The sequence below is a fragment of the Haliotis rufescens genome, unplaced genomic scaffold, assembly GCF_023055435.1.
Source record: "Haliotis rufescens isolate VD_foot unplaced genomic scaffold, xgHalRufe1.0.p SCAF_22, whole genome shotgun sequence".
Lineage (NCBI taxonomy): Eukaryota > Metazoa > Mollusca > Gastropoda > Lepetellida > Haliotidae > Haliotis > Haliotis rufescens.
Window position 1 is genome coordinate 11437229 of NW_025963913.1, and position 15237 is coordinate 11452465.

A 15237-nucleotide genomic window follows, 5' to 3' on the forward strand; every position below is an offset into this window, starting at 1 on the left:
GTATATTATTTCTGATAAAACAATAGTTTGAGTTACAATTTCTTCCCGACCATTGCATCAAAATTCTTTGAAGTTGGGGTACTTTTTAACTGGTAGATCGGAAGAAAACGTGTGTACAGCTGATTGCTATTTCTGGCTTTAATAGTTTAGAAAAAAAATACACATGGTAATCTTAATCTCAACATATAAAAAATGCCTTGGAGAGCAGGAAGTACAATTTTAATAGTGAGTCGTGTCTAGTGATGATTTTTATCTAATTTCATATAATTGTTTTGACCAAGTTTGTTATAGCTGTTTGTTCACCTGAATTTGTTGAAGGGATACGTTGTGGCTTTTTTATAACACTCAATAAGACATTATATACTATGAATCATTAACAATTACTATTCTAATCGTTTTTCAAACTCTGAAAAGTACATTGTCGATTGCGTTAGGTAGGCAGAGCATGTACTGTTGTGTTGGTCATCTACCCCCTAAGACTCCACCTCCGTTAAGACTCAACAACAGGAGACATTGTCAGTACCCAGAAGGCATCATTGTCCCCTTACAATGTTGACATTTTAATTTTTCTGAAAAAGAACCTGAAGTTGAATTATTCAGACTGTGAAGTACATTGATTATTTTCTGGTGTTTTAAATTTGAAGTTTTCTGCCGTTTTCAGTTTGAAGTTGTTTTGAAGGAAAGTTAGAAAAAGTTCCACTTAGAAGCTTAACAACTTCAGTATTCTTTTTATAAACAAATTTTGACTGTTCCAAAATCATGAAAGGTCCGATCTTGACATGCTTGAAGTCTTGAAACTTAATAAAAGCTGTAGTGCTGTTATCTGTTTTTTTGTATTGTTACGTATCGAGATATATATCGTGTTGAGACCAAAATATCAAGATATGTATCATATCGTGTCCTGCCTCTATCATTGCAGCCCGAATAGAGTCATCTTGCTTTACACATCCTGTAATATAATATTTTGGGGCATACTTAATCCCAAATGTTTGACCAAACTTAACTTTGAAATACAGAAAAAGCGTTAAACCGATGATTAAAAAATGACAAGCGAAACTATCGCCCAAACAAAGAAATCCACCACTGTAGGATTAGCAGAAACAATGTACGCAAAGTGGCCGAGAAACACAAGATAGATAAACGCAGCAAACAAGTCGACATACCAGCCAATGAAACATTTGTCATGCACCTCAACAGGCCACTCTCCCAAATGTGTTAGTTTTGAAAGCCGAATACAGAATGTGTGATTTTACTTGGACATGTAAATACTTTCTGCAAATGTTATGAATCTTTCTCTCTCATAAATCAGCTAAATGTATGTAGGGAAATTAATACTCACAGTTGAGGTTTGAGTTAAAATAGAAATTCTAAAGTATATTACTCACTCCATTTCTTTGTTTGAGATATCAGGTGAGATATAAGGTGAATGTGTAGCCATACTAGTGTGCAAACTTGATGATACTTGTTCAAGGACATGTTTGGGACTGAAGCATTGATGTGAGATATTGAGTCTAAGATGAAGGAAGTCTGCTGTAAATATTTCATGTGGGAAACTTTTGGGCCTCTCAGAAAATGTTTGGGATGGGTCTGCTTCAGTGGTGATGGAATGTATGTTGATATATGATATGTTGTATTTCCAGAGCGTGCGATAACTGTGAGGAGTGGTACCATGGGGACTGTATTGGCATCACACAGTCAGATGCCCGCTCTATCAAACGATATTACTGTGATAAATGTAGAAGTAAGTTGCTTAAATGTTCATTTCTGGTTTATGTAAACTGCCTCTGCAAATGTGAAGTGTTTTTATAAGGAATTTAACAGTGAAATAACAAAATGAGCAGGAAAATGTTTTCAACTGATTCCTCCACAACTGTATGCAAAATTCCTTCTTGTTTCAATCATATAACAGTGTAGAAAATGTGAAAACAGTAATCAACGGAACACACCCTCTGATCACCTCACTCCCAGCATGCTCCTGTATTTCTCATCACTTTTTAATTTATCGCCCCGTGAGAACAGACATGTTTGCTTCCACTCCACATTTACAATTGGATTTGTTTGTCATTTCAGTTTGAATTGAATATCTCCCTATGTACATTTATCTACAGGTCCCTAGCCATTCCTTATCAATAAATATATCAAATAACGGCTACTTACCTATCGCACATTTCTTTCCCACCATTTTTTAACATAACATGTGAAAGCTCCGTTTTGTTTTCCGTTTCTCATGTTTTATACTACCCTTGTTTTAACACGAACAGCTGCGTTTCAGTTAATGTTTGTGATACTGTCCTTTTATATTTTCCTTTTCTGTTGTAGATTTTGAGATATTATGGATGATGTAATTATTTCAGTTATGATGTCTCCATCTTCGAAAGTGTGTGGACTACCATTGTAAGAAAGGATCTCCTTGGCCTTGCCCTGACTGCTGGGTCCCCTGCTGTTTGGACCAGCTATGCTCTGAATGTACCCCCTTATCCTCCAACCTTTTCAACGTTTACCTAGCTAAATTCAGACTTCAAACCCCTCTCATAAGCCTCCGACTGTCCTTTGGGCTACCTTGCCTGCTTTGTCGCCTCTTAGGGGGCGGCCAGGTAGCCTAGTGGTTAAAGCGTTTGCTCGTCTCACCAAAGACCCGGGTTTGATTCCCGACCTGGGTACAATGTGTGAAGACCATTTCTGCTGTCCTCTACCGTGATATTGCTGGAATATTGCTAAAAGTGGTATAAACCATACTCACACTTACACGGTCATCCCCCCTCGTAACTGTTTGCTCCAGAACTTGTCCGGTATTACGATGGCACCTGCTGCACCGTCACCTTGTCTTCTGTCATCTGCCACTGATGCCTATTGGCAAGCCCGATCTCGCACCCCAATGTGTCAGTCGATCTGGAGCCTCAGGTGCCTCCTCAGACGCCGCCTACTTTTCCAGCTACTCTCAAGGCGCATCCCCACATGGTGCAGGATTGGCAAATCTACTTCAAGAAGTCAAGACCTCCAGGCCTCAGGATTGTGGACCGCCCTGTTCTCCACTGACAACTCAACTGTCTGGAGTTTCAAGCAGTCATATTGGCCCTTCAGACGTGGGGGACGATATTATGAGGAACTTGCATCATGATAGCGACGGACAGTGCTCATTATATCTCCTGGACTTCATGGTTCATATGAAGTCTTCATGTTCATGTTCTACCTTCTCATAGATGACATCCCGTTGGCGGTGAGAGCTCATCACATTCCAGGCATTTCCAACATTCTTGCTGACGCCCTATCTCACCACAGTCAGTACCCCCCCCCCCCCCCCCCCCATGGCATTTACACCCCATTTACAAGACGATTTACCAGACCTTTGGCTACCAAAATGTTGACGTATTTGCAACACGTTACAACCACCAGCTTCATACTTTCATATCACCGATACCGGATGCTCTGGCTGGGGATCCCAATGCACTTGCCATCGAGTGGAACAGAGCCACCACGTGTATAGGTTTTCACCTCCGCATCCTTGCCTGTGTTATTAAAAAAAACGGCATCCACATTGAACATCTGCTCCGAATCGCCGGAGAGCCAGACTTAAAACTCCCTGTATTTCCCAGTCTGCTCAGAAATCCACACACTCATCAACCACACCAGTGCCTAGAGTCGTCGGATCTATGCATGTGTTCCTTTTGCAGAATGCATAGTCTACTAGGGGTTTCTCTAAGCCAGCGGCTCTTGCTATTCGTCAAACACACAAACCTTCTATGGCTTCTTTGTGTGACTAAAAGTAGTTGATTTCTTAGTCTACCATTGCCAATTATGTCTCGGCCATTACTCGGTCCTTGGCACTTCCCGTTCTACCTGTATTGCCACTGCTCCTGAACTCACATCTATCCTACAGGGTTACCGTAAGGCTGATCAGTGAATAAAGTTTTGACCTCTGGCCTGGGACTTAGGACTGATTCTACATCACTTCCTCGTTTCTCCCTACATACCTCTTTCCAATGCAGAATTGGTGCCTGTTACGCAGAAAGCTGCCTTTCTCCTGTCCTTGGCCATTGCGGCATGTGTCAGTAAACTCAACACTCTCGACATCACCTAAAGCAAGTTTGACCGTGGTCAACATGCGGAGGTCTATCTTGGGTTAATCTGAGAGAAATCAATTGCCAGGTCAGGCAGATCGCACTTTCACTATCGTTCCGCGGACTATCATCCTTTGGTCTGGTGACACAGAGGACATCTCCCTTTGTCCTGTTTGGGTGTTGCATCATTATATTGAAGTCACATGTCTTTTTTCGGCATCAATGTAAACGATTTTTCCTAACGATTACCGAGGAGGGTTGCAGGAATATCTCCAAGAATACCCTGTTGTTTTGATTACGTTCCACTATTCTTAAGGCTTAAGTCCATGCTGGGATGGATCAGCCTTGGACATTTGCAGCCTCGCCTGTAACCAGGCATGGTGGTGATGTATTACAGGACTAGTGTAGTTGAACACGTCCATGGATTGAAGCAAAGTGGCTGTCTCGTCTAGCTGTGCTCTGGCCTGACCACTCAGTCGCAAAAGGGGACTGAGAGTTGTTCCAACCCACCGTCCTACTGTTGGATAATTCAGAGATGCACACCATTACGCCTCTGGCGTAATAATTACTCTTTTGAGCCTAAAACTTGGCTTCTACGATAAATATTTGATATGATTAATTTTTTGAATGTGTGGAGCTTTGACCATGTGTTTCAGCATGAATATGCAGTGTATTTCTACGACACTTTTTGTCATCTCACTAAAATAACATATGCGAATTATAATCTATAATGACCGAAGTTTTTCAAAATAGGCAACATGTCACTGATGAGGATGTCACATGTGGAAAGACTTATCGCCTGTATCCCCCCTCCAAAAGTTATAAATGAATGTATTTTAATAACTGTATTCGATGTAATAAGCGCCCCGCTGTAATAAGCGCCCACGGCGATATTTGCTAATATATTGGCTAGTGAACAATCCCAATTAGCACCCTTCGTGTGTTATATGCACCCTTAATTACGGGAAATTAAATTCTAAAAAATATATCCGGCGTGTCTAATACGCACAGACTTTTCTTTTTTATCATTTCAGGCTGTCAGCCTAAACCACAAATTTACGATCTTTCAACTCTTTCACCAAAATTATATTCTAATAAGAGCCCCCTCTTTCTAATTTTGAGAACGCCCTGTGCGCTTATTACGTCGAATACGGTATACATATTTTGGGGAGGGGAGGGATATACGCGGATCTTGTACCTTACATGCTATTATGGAACTTCCATTTTTGAGTACTTTTTCAATGTTGATGTTTGGATTGATATTAAATTTCGAGGTTTAGTCATATTTAACCATACAGAGCTTTTTTTCCTGCTTATTTTAAAGCTTTATCGCCCTCTTTTTAAATAGTGAGGCTTGCATATGTGGCCATAATTACTAGCAACAATGCATGTGTTCTCATGCTTCACGTACATATAGGCCAAATGAAAATGTCGAAGCAAAAAACAGCATCATGGCGTGGTACTCTAACATTACTCTTTCTCACATGAAATTACATTTGTTTACCCCACTGGTTTTTCCAAAGCTTCAATTAGGGTTGGCATCTCTGGATAATTGCATACAGTTGTGGAGGGTTAAGTTAGAAAATATAGGGAATCAGAGTATTCGCCTTATTTATATACTTATCCTGACACAACACGTCATGACTGCCCGTCTGTCCATCCCCTCAACGTTTGGATCCACCTGTCACCTGTCTACAGGCGTTCGTAGGGAAAAAAATTATGAGTAGTGCAGGAGCAGGTGGTCGGAGGGTGTGTTTGGGGGATTATTGTTTTAACAATGTTGAATATGTTCTACATTGTTATATAATAAAAGCAAGAAGGAATATTGCATAATGTTGTGGAAAGATAAGTATATAGATAATGGGACTGCTCTGATTACCTATATATTTTCATAAATATCATGAAGATTCATTTTAGTTTGATCCTGTGCCATCACTGTGTCCATTGTTACACCATGTAATTCCTGTGCATACAAAACATTCCATCATTGCCATATATCCTGTATTTTCTTGGTCATCATACTTTAAAAAATTTCAGATTTTGAACTGCAGTTCTCTTCAATGTTAACTATTCATAATCAGTTGTGCAAATAATAGTATCTTGCTGCCCAGGCCTCTTGCACATAGAACAGGTCTTCAGCAACCCATGCTTACCGTAAATGGCGACTATGCTTGTCATAAGAGGCGACTAACGGGATTGGGTGGTCAGGCTCGTTGACTTGGTTGATGCATGTCATCGATCCCAATTGCATGGATCGATGCTCATGATATCAATCACTAGATTGTCTGGTCCAGACTTGATTATTTACAGACCTCCGTCATATAGCTGGAATATTGCAAAGTGAGGCGTTAAACAACAAACCAAAACCAAAAAATCTTGCACATACACAATGGGCAGGAAATCTCATGTCTTTTCTCTGTGTGCAACAGCATCAAGAGATTTTTGTTTAGCACTTATTGGTAGTTGTCACAATGTAGTTCCATTATCTTCAGTTACGTTTTTTCGTTTACTTGTCACTTGTAGTTCCTACTGTATTGCTGAGAAGTTTACTTTTTTATGCACGTAAGTAGTATAATGTAAGAGGTATGGCTGTGTATTGACCTGGATTTTGTATTGCAATATATTGCCATACTTTAACCTGTATTGCGATACATATTGCAATATATTGCCAATTTACATTTTCCTTAGTTAATCAGAGTTATTCCCTGTATTAATGTCGGATACCATCAAGCTCCTTCCCAGTGCATGACACCTTTGTTATACTCTCAGTATAGAGAGCTTCTCGAACGGGCTGTCGCTGTCAGGAGCTTGATAGTTGCGATGTGTACGCTAATTGATAAAAAGATCGTCAGAGGCAAGTTGTATCAGAAAGATACTATTTTCCTATTTTCTATCAATTAGGAATACATAAATATATGTTTTTATATTTGCCCTAATATATTGCAACATTTACAAACGTATCACAACACATATTGCTGAAGATTTGCACCACAATATACCGGTGTACCTGTGGGGCACATGTCAGACACCGATTAGTGTACCACTAGACACTGCCTACCAGGCTGCATGTGCCACATGTGTCAGCCTGCTTCTACACTTCTACTCAGAGAGTAGAGTTCTGATAGTAGCAGTCTTGGAAGGTAGGTCATTATTGTCATCTGGATATATAGGTTAACAGCAGGAATCACGCTATTAGTCACAGGAATGATGTGAAGGTCAACAGAAGAAACGTCATCAGAACAAGAAGTTATAACGAACTACAGGAGTGTAGAGATTATCTCTGTCAGTCTAGATCGGACATAATTTATGGCAGTCTCCCACAGGCTTCATCTTCATGCCTGGAAACTATCATCTCTTAGATGCAAGATTCCAGTTTCTCCAAGTCTACATCTGCAGGTCTTGGAGACCTTCATCAGTCATTTAGGACAGATGGGTCAGGTTCTGCCAGTAGAGAAGAAGGCAGGGACTGGGGAATGATGATGTAACAATAATTATGGCAACAGATTTCTTACTCCATCTCCCTCAGGGTAATAAGTTTCTTTACTCACCATAGGGATTTAGATCTGGTTTAGCCTCAGTGGTTCAGCATGATGGTTTGACTGCAGGAAATCAACCCATTTTAACCAGATTTATGAGTTTGTTCTGTCTGGAATGCCTTAGAACTTCACAAACCTCTCCAAAGTGGAAACTATCAGTAGTACTCTCTGCTGTGCTTGAAGAGCCTATGAACCATTGGCTCTTGTCTCTTGGCTTCAGAAAACTAGAAAGACAGCTTTTCTACTAGCTATGGTTACAGCAGCTAGAGTGTCAGAGGTTAAAGTGTTTGTCTTTCTCTGGACACTTACTCAAAAGATTGGAGTGAACCAGCCATGAACCAGTCAGCGGCTCTAGGACCAACAAGGCACAGACATTATTCCATACCTGTGCTAAGTAAAATTGTGGACCAGCCTGATTGTTATCTCTGCCCAATCCGAGCGCTCAGGTTTTATCTGCCAGAGCCTCACAGAAGATGCAGGAAACAGGATGTCTTGTTTAACTGCCTCTGACAAAGACATAACTAAGGCCACAGTCACAGGATGGTTAAAGACCAAGATTACAGATATTTACACAGAACTATCTACCCCAATACTGGGATCTTTCACAGCACATGAGCCTAGTGTCTTGGAACTCGGTCACCATAAAACAAAATGTTCATTGACTTCTATTTGCGTGACATTCAGCCCAGCTTAAACAGTCTCCCTGGGGCCTATATAGTGGCGGAACAGGGTTGTCTCCCAGTGAATTTAACAAATCCGATGTTATGTGTGGCAGCGGGATTGTCCGGTATTGTGTCTCATCACACAGATCATGTAGTTATTTAAACCAGTAATTGACAATATATCAATAATTCAACATGGAAGTTTGGAAATAAACACTAAAAATACTAACTTTTGCATGTTTCCTATGGCATATGGCTCTTTCAATATCAAAGCATGTAATATGTAGAAATATCTATAATATAATTCACACTTTAATAACATATAGCATGTTTTGATAAAACGATTAAAGTTATATCACAATACAACATTCACTCAACTCTCACTAAACATACCTGTGAATATGACAAATTAGATGTTATACACTGTATGTGGCATCTAGATTGCCCCGGCATGGTGTGTGCTGGGCCCATAGCACATGTAGTTTTTATAGAGGACAGTCATGTGACCTGCCTCTACAGCAATTGCAGGACTGCATGTGCCAGGGCCCAGGATGTACCTGGCAGACCACAAGTAAGAGTATTATATAACATTAGAGTATTATAAGGTATGGTGAACAGTTGGTGACATGTCATGATTAAGAAATTACAGATTAGTTACAAATTTAACCTGCAACAGCTTCATGATGGAATCAAAAGGTCATGGGAATGATGACAGGTCCGCCGGAAGTGATTTTATCAACCAGAAGTGACACCACTGACCTCAGGTCTGAAAGACAATATGGAAGGTCTTCTGATAAAGTCACGGCAATGGGACTCAAATATGTAGGTTCAGTGGAAGTTCATCGCATATTTGCTTATGTCCCTCACATCTTCTAAATTAGTTCTTTTAAGGTGTTTGGTTACAACATTTACCTTATCGTTAGTCTATTACCTTTTGGAAATACTTCATGTTTGTTTGGTACTAAGTTACTAACTAACAACAACCCTCTGGTGGGTTCTGGCTATGATGCAGTAGAGGTAGGATATTCGTAGGAATGATCAAACAGTAGTTATCATTGTTAACAATTCTAAGAATACATACCTCTATTACATCAGGAGTAATCCCACCCACCTCCCCAATTATTTGCATCTAGAGCAGATATTTAAAGAAGTGAGGTTGTCTGTCTTCATGTGCACAAGATACTATTACTTGCACAACTGACTATGGATAGGTGACAGTGAAGAGGAGCTTTGTTATTTGTTCCTGGAAGGAAACAACACCAAAATAATCTTGCAGTAAATGGGAATACTTTGATGTTTGGTCACGTCAAGGTTCATAGTGTCCTTAATGTCATACTCCTTATTGTTGGTCATTGAACATGATGAAACAGTGTTAGCTGTTTTCACCATGCCATTTTTGCAGATGTTTTTAAGAGTCTTATGCATGTAGTTGTTATATTTTGTTTATATAGTTTGAATACTTGAGTATAAAAAGTAATGATAATCTGATGATATTAAGGTGACATACTCCCGATGAGTAGCATATGCTATCTTTTCTCCTGGTCTTTGAAATACACTGAGGGACATTATTATTGGTATATATGCTGGTAAGGCCTTTGGTTTATTCTTGAAATACTTGCAACTAATATTTGAAATTCACTCTGAAAGTCAAATTCCTTAAAAAATATTTTATGTTCATGATAACTCAGAAGTATTAACTGTTGTAGGATTAATTTTTGTACATTTATGTACACTGAGTTCACCAGGTTTACTGAGTTACCTTCAGTGGAGGTCATATCCTTTGGAATGGTTATTGGTACTTAAGCTATCTCTTCTTCTTTGTGTACTGAACCACGGTGGGACATGTTTGAGTTAGCACCCGTTTTTTCAACTTGAAATAATCAAGAATGTGATTGGCTGAAATTGAGGGCCAAAGTCATTATTGACAAAAAGTGCTAGTGTCTTTCTGTCTTCAGGTACTAGGGTTACATGTCTAGCACCAGTGCCAACAAAATCCTTGAAGCTGTATTGCAGCTACTTATGATTCTATTATCAAATCAGATGTCAACAATACACTAGAAGTTGTATATAAGCCGAAGAAGCCAAAGGAGAAGTTAAAGAGTGAATCCAGTGATGCAGAAAAATACTACCTTACAGAGTATGCAAGTAGCAAACTTCGAGATAAGGTAAATACCGACAATACTGTTCATTTGTTTGCATACATTACAATAGACCATATGTTAGATTTGTTGTTGTCAAAGGAGATGCTATCAATAGTAACTACTGTAGTGTGACAGGCATAAGACCATATTCAAGTTTTCGCCTACCCCTATTTTGGCTAGTTGAATAAGGGAGGCTGTGTTGTGGTTTCATAACCCACCCTGTAATTTGCAAAAACATCATTGTGATCAGTGAGCTCTGAGCATGGATTACCGGGACTGTCAAAGACAATATACATATTGCCTGAAAAATGATACTGAAATGAAATAGACACCTGAATTTAATCTCCAATGGAACTATTAAAGTACTACCGGAAATGCTAGAAAAATATTTTGCCCGTTAAAAACTAATGAAAAAATTCACAAACTGCTGCTATTGAAATATCAAGTAACTACCAATCGACCTACCTGTGGTTGGAAGTATTTCAGTCACAAGGAGACCTATTAACAAGTTTACAGGAGAAAAATTTGAATGAAAACAGTAAGTTCCAATGATGGCAGTCTAAAATGGACTTTAGAAATATGAGTATGTGACTCTGTTATAATGATAATAATGGAGGATTCATAAAATATCTAAACCACACAAAAGAAATCATATTGAGAAAACTCTAGATGTGCATCTTCTAAAATAACAAAATGACGCTGCATTTGTTTTGTCAAAACTGTTCCCATGATGCATGTAACATTTTTACAAACCCTAACGTCCGTCTCAAACTTAGTACATATAATCTGTGTCATATGGAGGGGTGCAGTCCAAAGAAAAAAATTGTTTTTATTAATTTTCCATTTTTTTATGAATTTTTCAAACCCTAAAGCTAACCCTATCCTAGCTATTTAATTTGTAACTACTGACACACTAGGCGGGTCGGGGGTATTAGTGAGCCACGCTCACGTTTGCACTTGTTAGTTTAGATTTACCGACTGCCCAAGCTATGGGGTTTTCAATACATCAAGTCTGAGAAATTATAAATAAAACAAAAAGGTTTATAGGTGGTCTCAAAAACGAAACTGGGACATAAAAGGATATATTGACAAGCTTTATGAGCACTTTCCCCCAGACTTGTAAAATTCAGAAGGAAATTAAAGATACAATTAATGTTTCCAGGACTGCACTAAATATTGCCGATTTCGATACTGTGTATGGCAATGACCAAGCAGTTTTCAGGGGAAAATATTCCATCCTCTCAATGAGGTTATATTATCTCCGCACCATTCATCGCAGTCAGGGCTTCCAGATCTTTTACTTTGATGAATCGTTCCACTGACTGCATGTGCCTATCGGCAGATGGACAAAAAGCACCCACGGTACCATCAGGTAAAGGTAATCGTGTCATGGTTTTGCATGCCACAACCTGTGATCTGGGGGCTTATTGATGGATGTGTGCTAGTTTTCGAGGTGAAAAAGAAAAATGGTGATTTTCATAAGGAAATTATAGGAGGTGTTCATAGACTGGTTGGAACATCAGCTATTGCCTATATTAAACAACCTCAGTGTCATTGTCATGGATAATGTCAGTTTATTTAACGTCCGGGAATCAGATACTGTTGCGCTAACCATGAGTAGTCTGAAGGCTGCGTATGCAGGAATATATGACATTGTCGACTTCAAACCACCATCTAGTAAATTTGACTGAATAAGAAACTAGTTAAGTACAAGACATATGTCCTTGCGGAACAATACGGTCACATTGCCTTAAGTATGCCAGTCAGACATTGTGAGCTCAAACCTATTGTGCCTATCTTGGCTAACTGTGGATGGTTAGTGAGAAGACATAACAAAACATTCAAACTCACACATGTCAAAGGGAGGATCAACTCAGTCTTTGCTAGACATCAGCCTTGTTGAACCAGTTATCATACCTTTGGGTGATAGTACAGATTCATATGCGTCATCAGGAGAGATAGATGCTACCTCAAGAAATCATCTGTAGAACAGCAAATACTTCTTGATTCCAAAACTGCAACCTTCCAATACTCAACCCGTTTCACAGCTTTTAACTATTCCATCATTTTTCCAAGCAAATATAATGCAGTACATATTCTTAATTGCTACTCCATCAATGCACATGTCAATTAAGTAACAACAGCAATATTTTGAGATCACCCCCAACTCAGGGGACATTTGCACCTGTGAGAATGTACGGGCGGTGTGAGGTCATCACCTCGGGACAGGTGTTAGGTAATTACCTCAGGTTATAGGAATGACAACACATGAAGTTTATCATCATTTGACCTGTATTTATTAAATGAAGCCAGAAGAGCATTTTTCTAGGATTTCCGACAGTACTTTAATTAACTATTTGGTTTCTAATCTGTTTTACTTTTAATTTATTAAGGTAACAAAGATAATTAGTGATGGGTTTTTTTTCAGATTGCATCCAATTTTTTGTGTAAACTGCATACTTAGACAAGTTACTTTGAGCACCATAAGATCGAAATAGAACCAAATTAATATAAGATTAAATCAAGAATTTGTTTTGAAAATTTAAGCCAATCTGTCTAAAATCCTGTCTCATTTTTCAGGCAATATGCATATTCACTGAAATTTTAAGTCAGTTTCATAATGCCTGATTATCAACATTGACTGTAACATATACACATGTGTAGACGACATTCCATGCGGAAATACTGCTTGGAAGACAACATGCTGTCATAATATTTTAACTAACAGCATGGTAAGCCAATGAATGCAGATTGAGTGGAGGATCAAGGCATCACATGTTTTACATTATGCCCATTCCTCAAATCCACCTAGAAATCGAACCACAACCAAATAGTCCATATGCCATATGCTATGAGAGTAAACAAATATAACAACAACACCAGCCATGCCAGTTGTTGTGACCAGGACTGCCTAACTGAACAAATGGTATAAGGTGAGAAATATACTTATTGAAAGTCTATAATGTATTTCATGATCAATTTTAATGAACAATTCTGAAAGTTGTCAATGTTGAAAACATCATTGACACCTGTTAGGAAATGTACTGATCATGCCCTGTTCCCTCACTTCATGTCCTAATCATATATAGGTACTTATTTTGTCATCTGTGAATAAAATGGTAAGAATGAAATATGATACAATACCCTACATAATGGAGGCTGCATCATAACAAGTGAGGCCAGTTTGTAATCAATATGTTGTACAAAGTAGAGTGCCTAACTCTGTCAAGGGTGGTGGTGATACTTACTGAAAGCAGAGGCATGCAAATATCAAAATTGTGAACTTGTTCCAAGACAAAAAATAAGAAGTAAAAATTCACTTGTCAAGATTTTTTACCTAAAAATGGTGTTTTTTATCACAAAGTAGGTCAAATAACAGCCTGCAATTTCATTTTGATTAATTTGCCATCTTTGGAGTGGTCATACTTGTTATGTTTACAGTTTTTTCAAACATGTATTCAGTGCTTGTTACATATAATTTATCAGCATTGACCCACTGTCTCCTAAATTGTAAGGTAGTCTGTGGACAGCTGGAGCTGATTTGTTTTTGATTGTCTGGCAATCTCACGTAATGAGTCTGGTAAGTTGGGCAATGATTTTCCACCACCCGATTATGGCTTACCATTCAAAATTGTCAGCCATATGGGAACCCCATTAGGACTTCAGGTTAATGTGAGCTGAGAAGACAACCATTACATATTCTGCTTGTACTCCAATATGTATAATGACCATCCATGGTGGTCCCACCTTGCCGTCCCTGCAACAGGACAACTGCAAGCTCCTTGACCCATTCTATGTAGGAGGTTAATTCTGTGTATTCCAGCAAAAGAAGCAGAAAAAATCTACACGCCGGTGTGGAGAGTGTGCATCATGCCACAGAAAGGAGGACTGTGGAAGATGTGATTTCTGTAAGGTGAGCGATAACAACTTGACACAGGCCAGTCTTGAGATATTCATCATAAAAGGAGACATGTCAGCAGTCTGTTCCTAAACTTTTTCAGTCTGCAACAGTTGGCTCTAAAGCATCAGCTTCTAGATTTTAGGATTATTATATGGACTATTATTAACGGAGCTCACAAGACTGATCAGAATTTTGCTAGATTTGGGCTTTGGACTTATTGCTGGAAGTGTAAAGGCAAATATAACTCTTTATAATGTCTGATTCATCATACCAAATTACTGGATGTTGATATGTTAATTTTGTGTGAAAAAGAAGTACATTTTGCAGATGTGAAAGATATGCGTAGGATCTGTTCTTTAGACACAAGAGAGATTATAATGTGTAGTAGTTCAGTTTTATGATTTATTGTGTGATCAAATAGATATGTGTTAAAAAATGTGACCTGATGACAGACAATCACAAAGTCAGTGTTACATTTCAATGGAACTTCCATGCAGCTGGGAAATCCACTTGAGTTTATTAGTCATTTTTCAATATTGAACACAAGTGGGTTTTCTGTCAGTTATACACTGGGCATCTTAGCTTTGTTCCATAAGCGACAAGCTTTTAATAGTTTCGAAAATCTTATGGTAAACTTAAGGTCTATTATGATTGTTATCCTTGAATGCAAGTTGTTACAATCAATCATCACAAAGATCATCACAAAGATCATATTTGTTTCTGGCATGTGATTTGAGACATTGGAGGCTTTTTTGTGTCCATATTGTGTAACCAGAATAACCAACTTGGGACCTTAATACTGGTATTTGAGCAGCATATGAGCTGTTAATAGGACTTAATATTTGACCCCCTCCTGGTATTTGAGCAGCATATGAGCTATATTTGACCCCCTCCTGGTATTTGACAGACAGACAGACAGACAGACAGACAGACATGTTT

At 38.7% G+C, this 15237-nt stretch overlaps 1 protein-coding gene across 1 annotated transcript in view; it reads left to right on the forward strand.

Moving 5' to 3' along the window:
- LOC124146404 (CXXC-type zinc finger protein 1-like) overlaps positions 1-15237 on the forward strand; it is a 96948-nt gene that overhangs the window by 37984 nt on the left and 43727 nt on the right. The window contains exons 3-5 of the mRNA XM_046516671.2: positions 1641-1741; positions 10297-10421; positions 14221-14310. Of these exons, the coding sequence (XP_046372627.1) occupies positions 1641-1741; positions 10297-10421; positions 14221-14310 (316 nt within the window). The remainder of the gene's footprint in view (positions 1-1640; positions 1742-10296; positions 10422-14220; positions 14311-15237) is intronic.